Here is a 14,904-nt window from a genome sequence, read left to right on the forward strand (position 1 = left end):
CTAGCCCAACTTTGTTACTGTGACATCAGAGTACCACACCCTGTCTGTGGACCAAATTGTTACCTCAAATAATCAGACCACTTCCATTAAAAGTTGATGGGAGTTGCATTTACATACTGTAGAAGAGCAAAAATCATCCTCTTTGTTTGAGTGCTTACACATGTTCATTCCACTGTAGGTGTGTGCGCACCCTGAGCACAGTCACCAGAAATTTTTCTCTCAGTGGTACCCATCGGGGCAGCTGAGCATCTTCTGGTGCTGTGTGCTCATAGCACAGTATAAAGGGCCCAGTCGACCCGGCGCACCCTCAGTTTCTTCTTACTGACTGTGACGATTGCTGGAACTGTTCTCCTTGCTACGGCAAGCTTTCTCAGTAGAAAACTTGTTCTTTGAGATGTGTTGTACATGTCATTCCTCCGTACAGTCTTGTTTGAGGATAAGGTGCAGTTATGTCCTCACTCTAGCTTCCTCCTGAAGGTGGTTTCCCAATTTCATAGCAATCAGGCAATCTTCTTACCAGTTTTCTACCCAAAACCACATGCAAATAGCGAATAACAGCGGCTTCATTCATCGGACGTAAGACGTGCCCTAGCATTCTATGTAGAAAGGACCAAACCATTTTGTAAATCCACCCCAACTGTTCGTAGCAATAGCTGACAGGATAAAAGGTCTTCCCATCTCTATGCAGAGAATTTCTTCTTGGATCACATCGTGCATTCTCATGTGTTACGAGCAGGCGAGTGTTCCGCCACCAGTTATCCTGACTGTCCACTCCATGAGCGCATACACGTCTTCAGTGGCATTCCTATTACAGATTCCTATTCAGGACATTTGCAGAGCAGTGACTTGGTCGTCAGTACATACGTTCTCTGCTCATTATGCCATTACTCAACAGTCTAGGTATGATTCCAGATTCGGTTGAGCTATTTTGCAGTCAGCATGTCCATGAACTCTAATCCCACCTCCTATGCAACTGCTTGGGAGTCACCTACAGTGGAATGGACATGTGCAAGCACTTGAAGAAGAAAAAACGGTTTCTTACCTTTCCTGGACTACTGTTCTTCAAGATGTGTTGCACGTGTCCATTCAATGACTCGCCTTCCTACCCCTCTACATCAGAGTTGACCAGCAAGAAGGAACTGAGGGGGTGTGGGGTCGGCTGGACCCTTTATACCAGCACTATGAGTGCATGGCATCAGAGGGTGTCCAAGCCGCCCCAACGGGAACTGAGGGGAAAATTTCCACTGACTGTGCTCAGGGCATGCACACACCTACAGTGGAATGACATGTACAACACATCTCAAAGAACAAGTTACTGAAAGGTAAGTAACTGGGTTTTTCTTTTTTGTTTTTGCAAGGAGACCTTAAATATATATATTCATTAGGGTTTGTGGGGAGGGTCAGTAATGGTTGAACATCAAACCTCAGTGCTGATGTACTGAAATCTTGTGGGACTAAACACCCACGCATCCTTATAAGTAGAGTTATGCTTCAGTTATTTCCTTAGAAGGGCTTTAGTCTTGTTTATTGATCTGCCAAGGGTTTTTCAGATTTGTATTAGAGTTCCACTGCTAAATAATTTAAAAAGAAAATTACTAACACAATTTTCCTTTAGATACAGCATGATCTTTCCCTTATTTTATGATACTTGAGAATGTTGTTTTCTTTTTTTCTGTTGAATTATTCGACATTGACCATTTCTTTCACTTCAGCAAGAAAATCCAATATACAAGAGTCCTATTAATAATTTCAAGAATCCAAACTATGGACGTAAAGCTGGTCTCTAAGTCTCAGTTTGTATTTTCTTTTCAATTTCGTCTTTTTCTTTGCATGTCACTTTTAACTCTTTTCAGACTCAGTGTCATTGCCAATTAATCACAGTTTGAGCCTTATTCTGTTGATCTGCTGTTGCTTCAGTTCTGAAATTGTACAGAGTGGAGCTTGAAAATCTTTAATCTGTATTAACAGCAACATTGCTTATTTATTAATATCCCAGTACTTGCTTGAGAACTGAGTTTATATGTGAAGAAGAATAGTATTTTATATAAAGGAAAATATTTAAATTGGTGGTGGACGAATGAGAATCTCTTTGGGCTTTTCTACAGCAGGGGGTTTTTGACTGTCAATTAACTCAAGGTAGTTTTTTAGGGACTGTCCAGACTAGCCTTTACAGTTTATCTGGGATACAAATGTTTGTGGCTTTACTGGAACAAACTTTTGGGGAGCATCCAGACTAGCATTTACAAATGTATTAATTACCTCAGTTAATGGGCAGTCAGTTAGCTCAAGGTAAAAAAACAAAAAACCCTATCTAAACATACTCTTTAAGTGTGAAATATGTTCATTAATAATTTCATGATTAGATATGCAACCCCTTCCTAATTTTCCCATCACAACTGGCAATATCATAATCCTTTGTCTCTCGGGTGTCATCTCTGGCAGGTGTTGGCAACCTTCGGCACGTGGCCCATCAGGGTAATCCGATGGTGGGCCGCGAGACATTTTGTTTATGTTGTCCGCAGGTACAGCCCTCCACAGCTCCCAGTGGCTGCAGTTTGCCATTCCCAGCCAATGGGAGCTGTGGGAAGCAGCGGGCCACAGGGACATGCTGACCACCGCGGCCACTGGGAGCTGCAGGGAGCTGTGCCTGCAGACAGTCAACATAAACAAAATGTCTCGCGGCCCATCAGCAGATTACCCTGATGGGCCATGTGCCAAAGGTTGCCGACCCCTGATCTATGGGAATGAGGGAAGGCCATTTTCTTCCATAGCCAACTGTTAGTCTCCTTCTGCCTCCCTTTCCCTCCTGAAACTATGGCTGAACACTCCAGCCTTCTGCTTTAAACTGTTGGCTGCAGCTCTGTGCTGCTGACTGCCCCTGCTCCGCTCTTATAACAGCCACCAGCCATGAGGCAGTGAAGCAGGAGCTGCATCCTTCCATTTGGCTCAGCATTAAGCCCATCACAAGGAAACTGGATTCTGAGATTCTTAGCTCCCATGTCAGATACTGAGGAGAAAGGCAGAAGGAGGTGAATGGCATTAGCCCAAAGATCTTATTTCTTCAACCCTAAAGCACAAGAAGCCGGGACAGTGACAGCCAAACGCTGATGTACAGGTCAGGAAGCCAGAGAAGATGGATTGTCTAAGGGAGATTAGAAGGAAGGTTTCTTAAGTGAGATTGCTCTCCTCCTTCCCCAGGGTCTCCAGAGATGGGGATGAGAATAGAGAGGATGGGTAGGGAAACAGATGACAGGAGAGAGGTGGGGGAGAGGGAAAGGGGGAGAAAGATGGAAAATCTTGCAGGGGGGGAGACAGAAGAGGGGGCTAATAATGAAAATGGAAAAGGAAGAATTTGTCCATCACAATAGAACCTAGTGCTGCACCTTTTATTTCAAAGTGGTGGGGGGTTTTTGTCGGGAAAGGCTCTGGACCCATAACTTGATTTTCTCCTACCTGGTCTCTTCTCATTTTTTATGTGGTTATACCCTGGTATTATCATCAACTCCTCATTCTCTCCCAGTTTTTCCTTTACATCTCCAAAATCCTTCCATTCCAACCATAAAAAACCTTTCCCAAGCCCTGATTATTTCTTCTCAACTATTGTAATCCTGTCTGTTTTCCTACTCTCGCCTCATGAAACACACACTTTTTCAATCTATCCAAAACCTAGCTGTAAAAATCATTTACCTTGTCCCTCACTCTGAACCATATCCAGCTCCATTTCCAGTCCCTTCACAGCTCTCCTGAGATTTCTTGAATGACGTTTCCTTGTCCTTCCTTCTAAGACTCTATACAATCCAGCTCTTGCCTACTTCTTTATCATTCCTTTCCCCCTTCATTGTGCACAAGCCAAACATCTAACTACCCCCTTAGTGTTCTCTTTCCACTCTGTTCCATGCATCTCTGTATGGTTGGATCCCTCTTGGCCCTGCCATGCCTTTTTCTGATTTCTTTCAAAAGACTACTACTCTTTCGTTTTCTCCTCAAGCAGGTGGTAAGAACCAAGATGAAAGTATCTTCACTCTTTTTTTTTTTTAAAGTAAAATAAAAGTCTTGGTTGGCAGATCTCAGATGGTACTAAATGTCATCATTCAGTTTTATAGCTTGGGTCATTTTTCCACCCCCTTTCTTTGTTGATGAGTTATCTGTGTATATTTTAAATTCTTTGAGGCAGAGGCCTTGTATTTCTACCAGCTCATTTTGGCTTGTACAGTGCTCGGGCTAAACAAATGATGATATTCTTAAAAAAAAAAAATGGTTTTAACTTCTAAAGAACAGAGACTTTATTGCAATTTTTAAACCATTAGTGTGTCTTAAATCTTGAGTAAGCTGTTGAAAATTGTTAAATCAGTTTATTACATTTAGCTTATCTGCAATCATGTCTATTGTGAGCAACTTGATTAGTTAGACAGACATCTCTAGGGTATACAAAATGAGCCAAAAATGTTTATCTCCCAAGCAATTCAGAAAACTTTGACATAACCTTCCTGCTGTTACCTAAGAGACCTATAGGTTTTTTTTTAGATTGGCTTCTGCCTTTTTGCTGCTTTATTGGTACAAGGAGGCTTGGTTTTTTAAAGTTAACTTTTTGTCTTTTTCTTAACTTTAGAAATATCAGGAATGTCTAGGTCTTCCCTGGCTTTGCAGGATGGCCTCAGCTCTATTGCTGTGAATCTGTTCAGAGCAGGGGACGAGGGTGCCATGGATAGACTGGGTGGGTTTTCAGGAAGGAAATGGAGTGTAGAGAACCTCCCCAGAAATAGATGCTTCACTCGAGTTTACAGTAGCAGTAGGCTTCCATCAATAACTTTTAACTCATGCGGATCATAGTGGTTCCTCTCAAACACTTTGGAGGAGAGTCATATACTGTTACCATGGCAGGGAAGCTGGTTGCTGTGTCACCACAGGAAGAAGCCACTTCACTCTACTCTTAGGGTTTCCTTCTACAGGGCCTTACCACACGCTCTTCACTGTGATGCTCAGTTTAGATCTGTGTCAGTGAAAAGCACCCTACCTTATCCAAGGGGCTAACTCCTGGCCTCTAGCCTTCCAGCCATGCTTGGTGTGTCTCCTCCTTTCTGTATTGTCTGAAAAAGGGATATGCCTTTTTTGGGAGGGGTGCAATTTCCAACATTGAAGCTTGGCAGGGGATCCACATAATGTTGTTATTCAAAAAGACCTGATGATATTTGTGAAATGGAGTAGATAGTGAGAACCAGTTCTTGAGCAAATGTCAAAAGATTCTAGAGATAAGTTTCCCACAGTAACTTGGGTCATAACTCAGACTAATTGCACATATCATGCATATAGTTTTTGTGATTAGATGTTCTGTGATTTGTTTAAATTGAAACAATACGTCAATGGAGAAAAAAGTAGTAAGAAGGCCAATGAAACATATTGTATATAGCAAGGTATTTAACAAACAGTAATCTAAAATGCTACACACTGTGTAATGTAGCAGAGAGAATATTGTTGCAGGAACCTTAATTATATATATCTTGTGAGCTTTATCCTTTATCCTAGGTTTTCTATATCACCTTGATATCTAAGAGGTAGTTAATAGTTTCTTGCATGAACTACAAACCAGTGAAGTGCTTAAAACAGTACTGTTTGGAAGGTATGAATGGAAAAATTACTTCTGCAATTATCTGCAGTGTTGTAACAGTGTTGGTCCCAGGGCATTTCAGAGACAAAGTGGGTGAGGTAATTCCTTTTATTGGACCAACTTCTGCAGGTGAGAAAGGCAAGCTTTCAGGCTTCACAAAGCTCCTCTTCAGGTCACCTGTGAAAGAAAAAGCTTATCTCTTTCACCAACAGAAGTTGGTGCAGTAAAAGATATTACCTCAGTCACCTCGTCTCTCTTATACAGCTATGGCAGTTGCCGTTTCCTTTTAAGATTTTTAAACAAAATGGGTGGGAATCCACAAAGAGACTTAGGGATTGCAATGCTGGGCATCATGGCGCCTAGAAAATCTCAGGAACAACACTGAGATTCACACAGCAGGCTCCCTGTACAATGTGAATGCGGGGAGAGAGTCATCTAAGAATGCGATCCACAAAAAGCATATTAGGCAGGGATATTAAGCATATTAAGCTAAGCAATGGGAGATGCCAACTAGAGAAGGGGCACTAAGTCCCGCTCCCTCTCAGAGATGAGTGCTTAAGTCTAGGCTGCAGGGAGGATTTTAAATGCCTTCTTAGCACGGCTACCAGTTGGGCTCCACATGCAATTTAAGTGGCCAAATGCCTGTCTTCCCCTGGTTTGTGAATCACTCCAGGGCTTAGGTGGCAGATAAGTGTCCAGATGCTTGTAGGGAGGTAACAGTGCACATAATCAGATTCAGAAACATAAGCACCCAGGGAAACTTTAACCTGAAAAACTTAGGTGCTGAGTGAGTTTAGGCACCTATAGATTTGACAGGAGTTTTGTGTATTGCAGTGGAGCCAAAACTGGGATTTGGGCACCTAAGTCTGGGATTTAGGTACCTAGATCTTTCTATGAATCCCTCCCAATGTGTTAGAGTTTTAATGAGAATATTTTTAGCATAATTTGACATATATATGGGGGCAAGTTAATGCTAAAAAGTTCTATCTTAGCAAGCCAGTCAGAATACATGTGGGATCTAGACTAAAACAGTGTTAAATTTGTAAAGTTTCTTAACTTTTTAGTCTTACTATAGTAAAGATTCTATAATTTAACAAAGTTAAATTAATGAGGCAGATACGAATCTGAATTAGTTGTATTTTTTTTATAATAGAGTATTTCTAAATGGAAAGCAAAAGCTATTGACTTCTTCTAATCCTTGTATAAAAGTGAGCATTATTGATGTGATAGGTATGCCTAGATCAGTGATTCTCAAACTTTTGTACTGGTGACCCCTTTTACACAGCAAGCCTCTGAGTATGACCCCCCCCCCCCTTATAAATTGAAAACACTGTTTTTATATTTAACATTATTATAAATGCTGGAGGTGAAGCAGGGTTTGGGGGTGGAGTCTGACCGCTCAGGACCCCCCTTGCAATAACCTTGTAACCCCCAGAGGGGTCACGACCCCCAGTTTGAGGACCCCTGGCCTAGATACTGTTTCAAGAGGTGTAGAGTCTATTAACCAGGAAACTAGACCAAAGCTCCAATCTTGCACTGAAAAACATGGTCCGTCCCTTATACCTGCATGCAGCCCTTTTTGAAGCCATTGGGGCTCTGTGACATCATAGGGGTCTGCCAGTGCAGTCCCGTTTAAAATGGGACTACATGATCAGTAGGGAACTTTTAGTGCCCTCCAATAGGGTCCATGTGGGCAAGTTAGTGCATGACACTCTGGTGAGCTTTAGAATTTACACTCCACCTGGTGCACACTAATGCACCATGTAGATGAGCCCTAAGATTCTTGGTCTCAAGTGAAGTGTAATTAGTTCTACTTTATGAATACAGTGTGAACAGCTAGTGTTTCTAGAATCATTTCAATTAAACTGTGCATGACGTTTAGGTGGGCATGTGATAGAAATGGTTTATCTGCTAAATTTGCATGTTAAATGTGTGCTCATTTTGATTTACACTGTTTTATAAATGAAATATATATTTTCCTTAAATAAAAACTGCAATACACTTATCTCAGAAGGTAAGATATTCTGTGGAACTCCATAGCTAAGAGGTTAATAATGGAAAATAATCATTCACATCTTAGTTATCAGTCAAAATTCAGCACAGATTGGTAATAACCAAAAGTTGGTACCATCCAATAGTAGCCAATGCAAAATGAGTTTGGTCTAGTGAACAGTTGTCCACTACTACATTGTTAGTCTTAACAGAGAGGCTACTGATCGAGTGGGTCACAAGAGACTGAATTATTTGCACATTCCTAGGAGTGGTTACTTCAGCTCAGATCTGAGAGACACAGGTCGGGTAGCATGAGGAAGTTTGCATTATTGTTGCCTATTATGTACTTAATAGAGGCCATCAGTCTCTCGCTGGCACAGCACGTAAACACTAAATTCATACAAATGTAAGAAAAGCACAGATATTCTCTGACTTTTTCCCCCATGATTGGTCATCTGCTAAATGAAGGGATATATAAACTTCAAAGCCTCTGATCTCTCTTTTTACAGCATTGTATTTAATATATATCAGCTGATCATCTATTTCCAGAGGATATATGTTGACCGAATATGGATTAGACCCTGGGAACTCCTGAGTTCTAATCCCAGCTCTTACACTGATGCCTATTGTGGCCTGCTGCAAGTCATTCAACCTGTTTGCCTCAGTTTTCTTATTTGTAAAGTAGAGATAATGCTTGCTTACCTCCCTGGGGAGTGTTGAGGGTAACTTATTTGTAAAGTGTTTAGAAGATTTAAAAAGCTACATAAGGGCACAGTTAAAATATTTATATTGCCTAAGCAGCTTGAGATTCTCCTTCCTTACTAAGGATTATTTGCATATCAAAATTGTTTGCCAGAGTCTGATATGAATGGAGACAGCATCAAGACTTGCTTTGTTGTGTGCAAGTGCATCACTGTTATTGAAGTGTGTATGTTTTATCCCCCACTACATGTAGTATACACACACTGTACTATAGCCTTCCTTTGTTTAGTTAAATATGAACCCAGACTTCTATAAATCAATAAAATGACTTGTTCTTTATTGTACTAACGTCCACAGATCCATTACAAAGGGTTTTTCAGCTCAGGGGAAGAACCCTTTTAGGGACTGGCAGCAATGGAATGCCCCGACCCCTGAAGTTTCTTCCATTTTTATCACTTCCACAGTATTTTAGCCAGACCTCTCTGCTGTAGAGCTTTTTATTTCAAATTTCCAACTAACAGTTTAGCTGGCTAATTCCCAGCCATGTCATAGGGTTGCATTTGCCTTTTGCAGAGATTGCCCCTCAGCTCCACTTCAACGTCTGAGGTGTTTGCAGCAGCTGGTGCTTCTGTGGGTTTTAAGAAGAGAACTTGGCCACAAAAGGCCAGAAGCAAAAGAAAAGGTCTATGTTGTCTGCTTTTGCTGCCTATTAGGTGTCTTGTTGAGGAGCTCAGTCAACTCTGTTGGCAGTAAGCAGTTCCTCCCTCAGCCCAGACCAGATGGGGTCACCTAGGATCCCCCTTCCACAGGCAGGAAAGGAGCCAGCTAGGATTGGAGACGCTAACTCTACTGGGCAAGATGCAGACAGCATCTCAGCAGCCCAACTCAAGTTGCATGGCCAGCAAAGGAGGCAGGCACGATTAGAAAATTTATCTCCCAGGCAAGGAGCTTCCTCTCTCCATGAGACAATGTGGTCTGGAAGCCCTTGAAGACAAATAATGTGTCTTATCGTGAGTTGGCCAGTAACCTCAGTGGAGAGTAAGCAGCTGCAGGGGATGAAGTGGGCCATGTAGGGAATTCCACATTGAAGTTTAGTGAAATGGATATCTAAGGCTTTGCAGGTATTTTTGGGGGGACCAAAGTACCAGTGAGCTTGGTTCGAGGTGCTTTGGTATGGACATAGAGTTAACATGAATCCATACAGGCTTGAATTTTGGCCCTCATACAGGGCCAGTAGAAAAAGTGGGAGGTTGCAAAGGAGAGCTTAATAACCAAAGTGTGCTGCCAGTGGGGTATCGTGATAAAGATGTAGCATTTCAAAGCAGGAGGAGGCACTCAGAGATACATACATGCACCTGTTGAAACATGTTACTCCATCATGTTCAGAGTAGTGCATCCGGTCCCCAAACACTTGAGATGTGGTCCCCAAGCAAGGGGTCCTCCTTAGAGATGGATCAAACAAGGGAGATCAGAGATCAGATCTTTGTGAACTGCCATGTTGAGAAAATTACTAGCTTTGAGGCAGTATGCTGGCTCAGCAGTTGGCTCCTTGCCTTCCTGGTAGTACTCTCCTTTTTGCAATAAGGCGTTGGCCTTCCCATTTTGGGTCCCAGGCAGGTAGGTGATGGTTAACTTGAACTCAGAGAAAAACAGGACCCACCTTAGCAGCTTTTTGTTTGAAATTTGGGCCTTTCAGAGATACTCAAGGTTCTTATTGTCTTTGAAGACCTGTACAAGTGACCAAGCCCTCTCAAGGTAGTGGCATCTCTCCTTGGACCTGGTTTTAATTGCAAGCAGCTACTTATTTAATATTCTGTCATTGTGCAGTCTTATGTAGGAGTGAAGTTAGGGGAGCTATTTTTCCTGAGAAGTCAGCAATAAATTGCTGATAAAAATTGACACAGCCCAGTATATGTTGTAATTTAAGGGGATTCTGGGTAGCTGACCAGTCACAGGTGGCTGCTTTTTTTAATCTGAACGCCCTCTGGGAAGATGATGTAGCCCAAAAATTTGATGTAAGACTGGTCAAAGAGGCATTTTTCCAGATTGGCATACAAACCATGCTTCCACAGCCTTTCTAGTACAGATCAGATGTGGCAACAGTGTTGTTCTTGGTTCTCTGAGAACAGTAGGATATCACTGAGATAAATGATGACATTCTGCTCCCCTGTGTCCCTGAACACATAATTCATGATGTGTTGGAAAGTTCCAGGGGCATTGGTTAGGCCAAATGGCATTACTAAATATTCAAAGTATCTGTATAGTGTATGAAAGATTGTTTTCCACTCATCCCTGACTCTTATGCACTATTTTGTAAGCTCCCTGGTGGTCTAACTTCATGAGGATTGTGGTTGTTCACACACAATCTAGCAATTCCAGGATAAAGAGGCAGAGGATATCATTTGCAGATTTAGGGCTCGATAGTCCCTGCAAATGCAGAGCACCTAGTCCTTTCATACAAAAAGGACTAGAGCCCCTGCTGGGGAGGAAGATTAACAGTTAAAGCCCTTCTTGAGATTTTCTTGGCTATAGATGCCTAGTGCTTCCACAGTCTGCTTTGGATATGGTGTATATTTGTCCATAAAAAGCCTTCACCTTAAGCTGCAATCTATGGGACAGTTATAGTCCTGCTGTGGGGACAGGAGAGATGTGGGTTTTTTTCTCAGAAATGTTAGTGTATTCCTGGTATTTCTTGGGGAGATGGGATTCTGGGTTCAAGGTAGTTTCTTTCTCACTGGCCCCCACTGTTTTTCTTTGGGTAATAATATCTGTTCCTGGGGAATAGGCATTGGCTAACATGGGGGGTCGCAGGCCTGCTTTTTGGCAATAATCGGAAGAAAAGTCAATGCTCTTCCCTCTTCAGGAGATACGCGGATCATGCTACTCCAAACACCAAGTATTAGTGCTGAGAGCTGATCACATTGAAGTATGGTAACATGCGGTGCTCTCCCACTGTGGCCTCTAAGGGAATGTCTACACTGCAGTTAAAAACCTGTGGCTGGCCCAGGCTAGCTGGCTCAGCCTAAGAACCCTGCAAGTGGGGAGGGTCCCAGAGCCCAGGCTTCAGCCTGAGCCGAAATGTCTACACTGAAATTAAGCAGCCCCTTAGCCCGAGCCCTGTGAACCTGAGTTAGCTGGCACAGGCTAGCTGCAGGTTTTTAATTGCAGTGTAGACATATCCTAAGAGAACAATTTCCTGGGTTACTGGATCAGATGATAGGAGTGACCCATTCATTTTCTACCAGGTATAGTTAAGATTTAGGCCAAAGAGGAATTTGTAGGTTCTGGGCAGCCATTGCATCTATAAAACTATCAATGGCATGAGAGTCGACCATGGCTAACTACAGGGGAATCAACTTCAATCCTCCTAGGACACATAAGTGCAGTGGTACCTGTAAGTGTGGTGAGGTTCCATGCGGTTTAGATTTGGTTCTCTTTAAAGGTGGGGGAACTAGCTTAGGGCTTGGCACTTGATGACACCCAGGCTGTACCCCCTTACTGGGACTGGGCTGGTTCATTTCCTGATTTCAGTCTGGATGGACAGGAAGTGAGGGAACATTCTGAAATTCTGCAGTAGAAAGAGAGGTTAAGTTTCCAGTGGTATTCCTTTTCCTCCAGGATCAAACATTTGCAACCCAGATCCTAAAGAGTCTATAGATCTGGGTGGAGTGTGTGTGTGTGGGGGGGGGCGCTATGGTGTCATTGGGCCCCCTTTCTCTCTTCCTTTCACTCACACAGTGAGGTATCAATACAAAAGACAAGATCAATGAAGATCAATACAAAAGATCAAGATCAATGAAGGCGCTGAGTCAGGTGGGCTCTCTACATGAGCTAGCTCATCTTTTACCGCTTCGCTGCACTGGAACTGGTTGAGATATGTTCCAGCAAGAATCTAGCTGTGTCATTTGTTCAGACATCAAGGATAATCAGTGGATTCTTTCCTGCTCCCATTAGTATCCTCTTCAGCCTCACATCCACATCCCATATCTTAGCTCCCGGCAGACAGCACACCCTTCTGTTCTCCGAACTTTGTCATCTGGGAACAAAGTCAATCAGAACTACAAATGCTCAGTAACTGAAATTCAGGCAACTTTTATTTAAGAGCCTAACTTCAAGCATTCCAGTTCAAAAAATGTTGAGTGAAATGCTCCCCCCAACTCCTTCACCAGTATGTCATGAGATCAAAGATGTAGAGCCTTCGCCTGACCATTCAGCCCTCAGATGAGCATGTGTGGTTCATAAACTATAAGGGAACCATGTGGCATATCCAAACATAAGAACAGCCATATTGGGTCAGACCAATAGCAAGCTAGCCCAGTATCCTGTCTTCCGACAATGCCAGGTGCTTCAGAGGGAAAGAACAGAAGAGGTCGGGATGGCATACCTGAGCCTGAGAAGGAGCCAGAATTTATCTATGTGCATTGCCAAAGAGCCACAGTAATATGTCAGCAGCCCTCCCCATCAGGGCCCCTCCTTCCAGCCCCCAGCACCTCCCACCCGCCGGCAGCCCTGCCAATCAGTGCCTTCCCCTCTCTCCCCACACCTCCCACCCACCGCAATCAGCTGTTTCATGTGTGCAGGAGGCTCAGTGGGGGCGGGAGGGAAAGAGTGAGGGCATGGAAGGGGCAGGGGCCTTGGGAAAGGGGTGGAGTTGGGGCAGGGCCTGCGGCAGAGCCAGGGATTGAGCAGTGAGAACCCCCCCCCAGCACATTGGAAAGTTAGCGTCTGTAGCTCCAGCCCCAGAGTCAGTGCCTGTGCAAGGCGCCGCTTATTAACCTCTGAAGAGCCACATGCGGCTCCGGAGCCACAGGTTGACCACTCCTGGAATGGTAGTCATTGAGTGATCCTAAAGTAGAGATCTGTCCTAACACCTTAGCGTTTATTAGCTAAGCATGCCTTTTACTAAAGTTGATAGAGAAAATCTTGCTCTGTTTAGATGATTTAAGCTAGTATTTACTTACAGCATCTGGAAACACTACAGATCAATGCGTAATGTCATAAAATATGTTTTTGTTTGTACAGTTGTCATAAATGTAGTGCTCGTTGTGTGTACTTTTAATACTAATGTGAACATTTTTCTTTTTTTAGGGTGAAAATCCTATTTACAAGAGTGCAGTGACAACTGTGGTCAATCCTAAATATGAGGGGAAATGAACACTACTTGTATTACTTCACAACACTGTATGCAACGTAGCAATTTTTGTAGTCACAGTAAGATAGATTTAGGGCAGTTCTGCAGTGATTTTACTAACTCATTACATATAGGTTTGTTTCCTATGCAGGTTTTTAAAATGTACAATATGTATTTTTTTTTCTTCAAATAAAATAATCAGTGCCAGGGGACTGAGAGAAAACTTGAGACTGCATAGCCTAATCAGCTAAGGTCACATGGTGCCTTTTTGACCTTTTCCTTACTGTGTTGTTCAAATGTAGGTCTTCTGTGGGAAGCGTACGATACTGCTGTTATGTGACTGGGAGGGAAATGGTGAAATCAATCAGTATGAGGGCTCTGCCTAGCAACTGAGTATTAAAAATTAAGTTTTAGCTTTACAGGGTTATCAGGGCTTGAGTTTGCAGACATAGTTAAAATGTTAACTAAATATTTCCTTGCAAACTCTCAGAGATTTTTTTTTTTTTAAGTTGATCAATGACTGGGTATCTGTTAGATATATCTGATTAGAAACAGTGAGATGAATAGGCTGGAAACAAATGGTGCAAAAGGCTGTGAAAAGTGTCTGCATACCTATTATTAAATTGTCAAGTGCCAGGTTATGGACAAATTGAAGGGGTTAGGAAGAACATTTTAGGAAGGAAAAGCTTTAAAATTTGTGCCATTTTTCAAGAAGTTGCTGCTTAGTATCTTGCATATTTTTTCTTTGTAAATTCAAGCCCTGGCCAGCCTGCAGTACCATGAAGCACTCACCAGGACATTCTCTAAATACATGAGGGCCTTAATTCATATAGTGTCCTTTTTGGTAATGTTTCCTTGCTTTAAAGTCTGATGCCTGTCACCTTTCTAATCTTTTAATGTATTTGGTTGCAATTTTTGTAATATTTTTGTATCAGCACAACTTTATTTTCTTTTGCAGTCTTGGCTGTACATTTGCCTTTACCCTGTAGCTGAGATTGCATAGTTTGTACTGTGACATGACTGTCACTGTCAGGTTTCATTTTTGACATGTGCCATGTATATTTGCCTTTGAACATTAAGATTGCATCTGTTCCAAATTGGTTTGTTGTTTTAAGTGCCTTTTTATTTTAACAGTTGTTCACTTTTTACAGTGCTATTACTGAAGTTATTTATTAATTAAAAGTACCTAAAAACACCTAAACCGCATCTTGTCTTTCTACACTGGGGATGTTAATACTGTTCAAGCAATATGTACAATCTTTATAATGTACAAAATTGTATCAAAGTTAGGGTTCCTCAAAGATTTTTTTTTTTTTTTTTTAATTCTTAAATCTAGCTACCTACAATAGTCAATTTTAGAGTTGAGGGAGGAGGAAGAGAAGTTATATTTATACCAAATATACTTTTTGGACCGAGTATCAGGAAAGTGAGTTAATTATACAAAAGTAAACTCAAAATTATTTGTTCAAAAGTA

At 42.1% G+C, this 14,904-nt stretch overlaps 1 protein-coding gene across 2 annotated transcripts in view; it reads left to right on the plus strand.

Annotated features, from left to right (window-relative positions):
• ITGB1 (integrin subunit beta 1) overlaps nt 1-14,631 on the plus strand; it is a 73,009-nt gene extending 58,378 nt beyond the window's left edge. Inside the window, exons 16-17 of one of the 2 annotated variants that reach the window (XM_034760110.1) lie at nt 1,713-1,793; nt 13,388-14,631. In XM_034760110.1, coding sequence (XP_034616001.1) covers nt 1,713-1,787 — 75 coding nt within the window. In that variant the 3' untranslated portion in view covers nt 1,788-1,793; nt 13,388-14,631. The remainder of the gene's footprint in view (nt 1-1,712; nt 1,794-13,387) is intronic. The other variant, XM_034760112.1, reaches the window with a different exon arrangement.
• Nucleotides 14,632-14,904: the final 273 nt, after the last annotated feature.

This window comes from Trachemys scripta, chromosome 2 (assembly GCF_013100865.1).
Source record: "Trachemys scripta elegans isolate TJP31775 chromosome 2, CAS_Tse_1.0, whole genome shotgun sequence".
Taxonomy (NCBI): Eukaryota; Metazoa; Chordata; order Testudines; family Emydidae; genus Trachemys; species Trachemys scripta.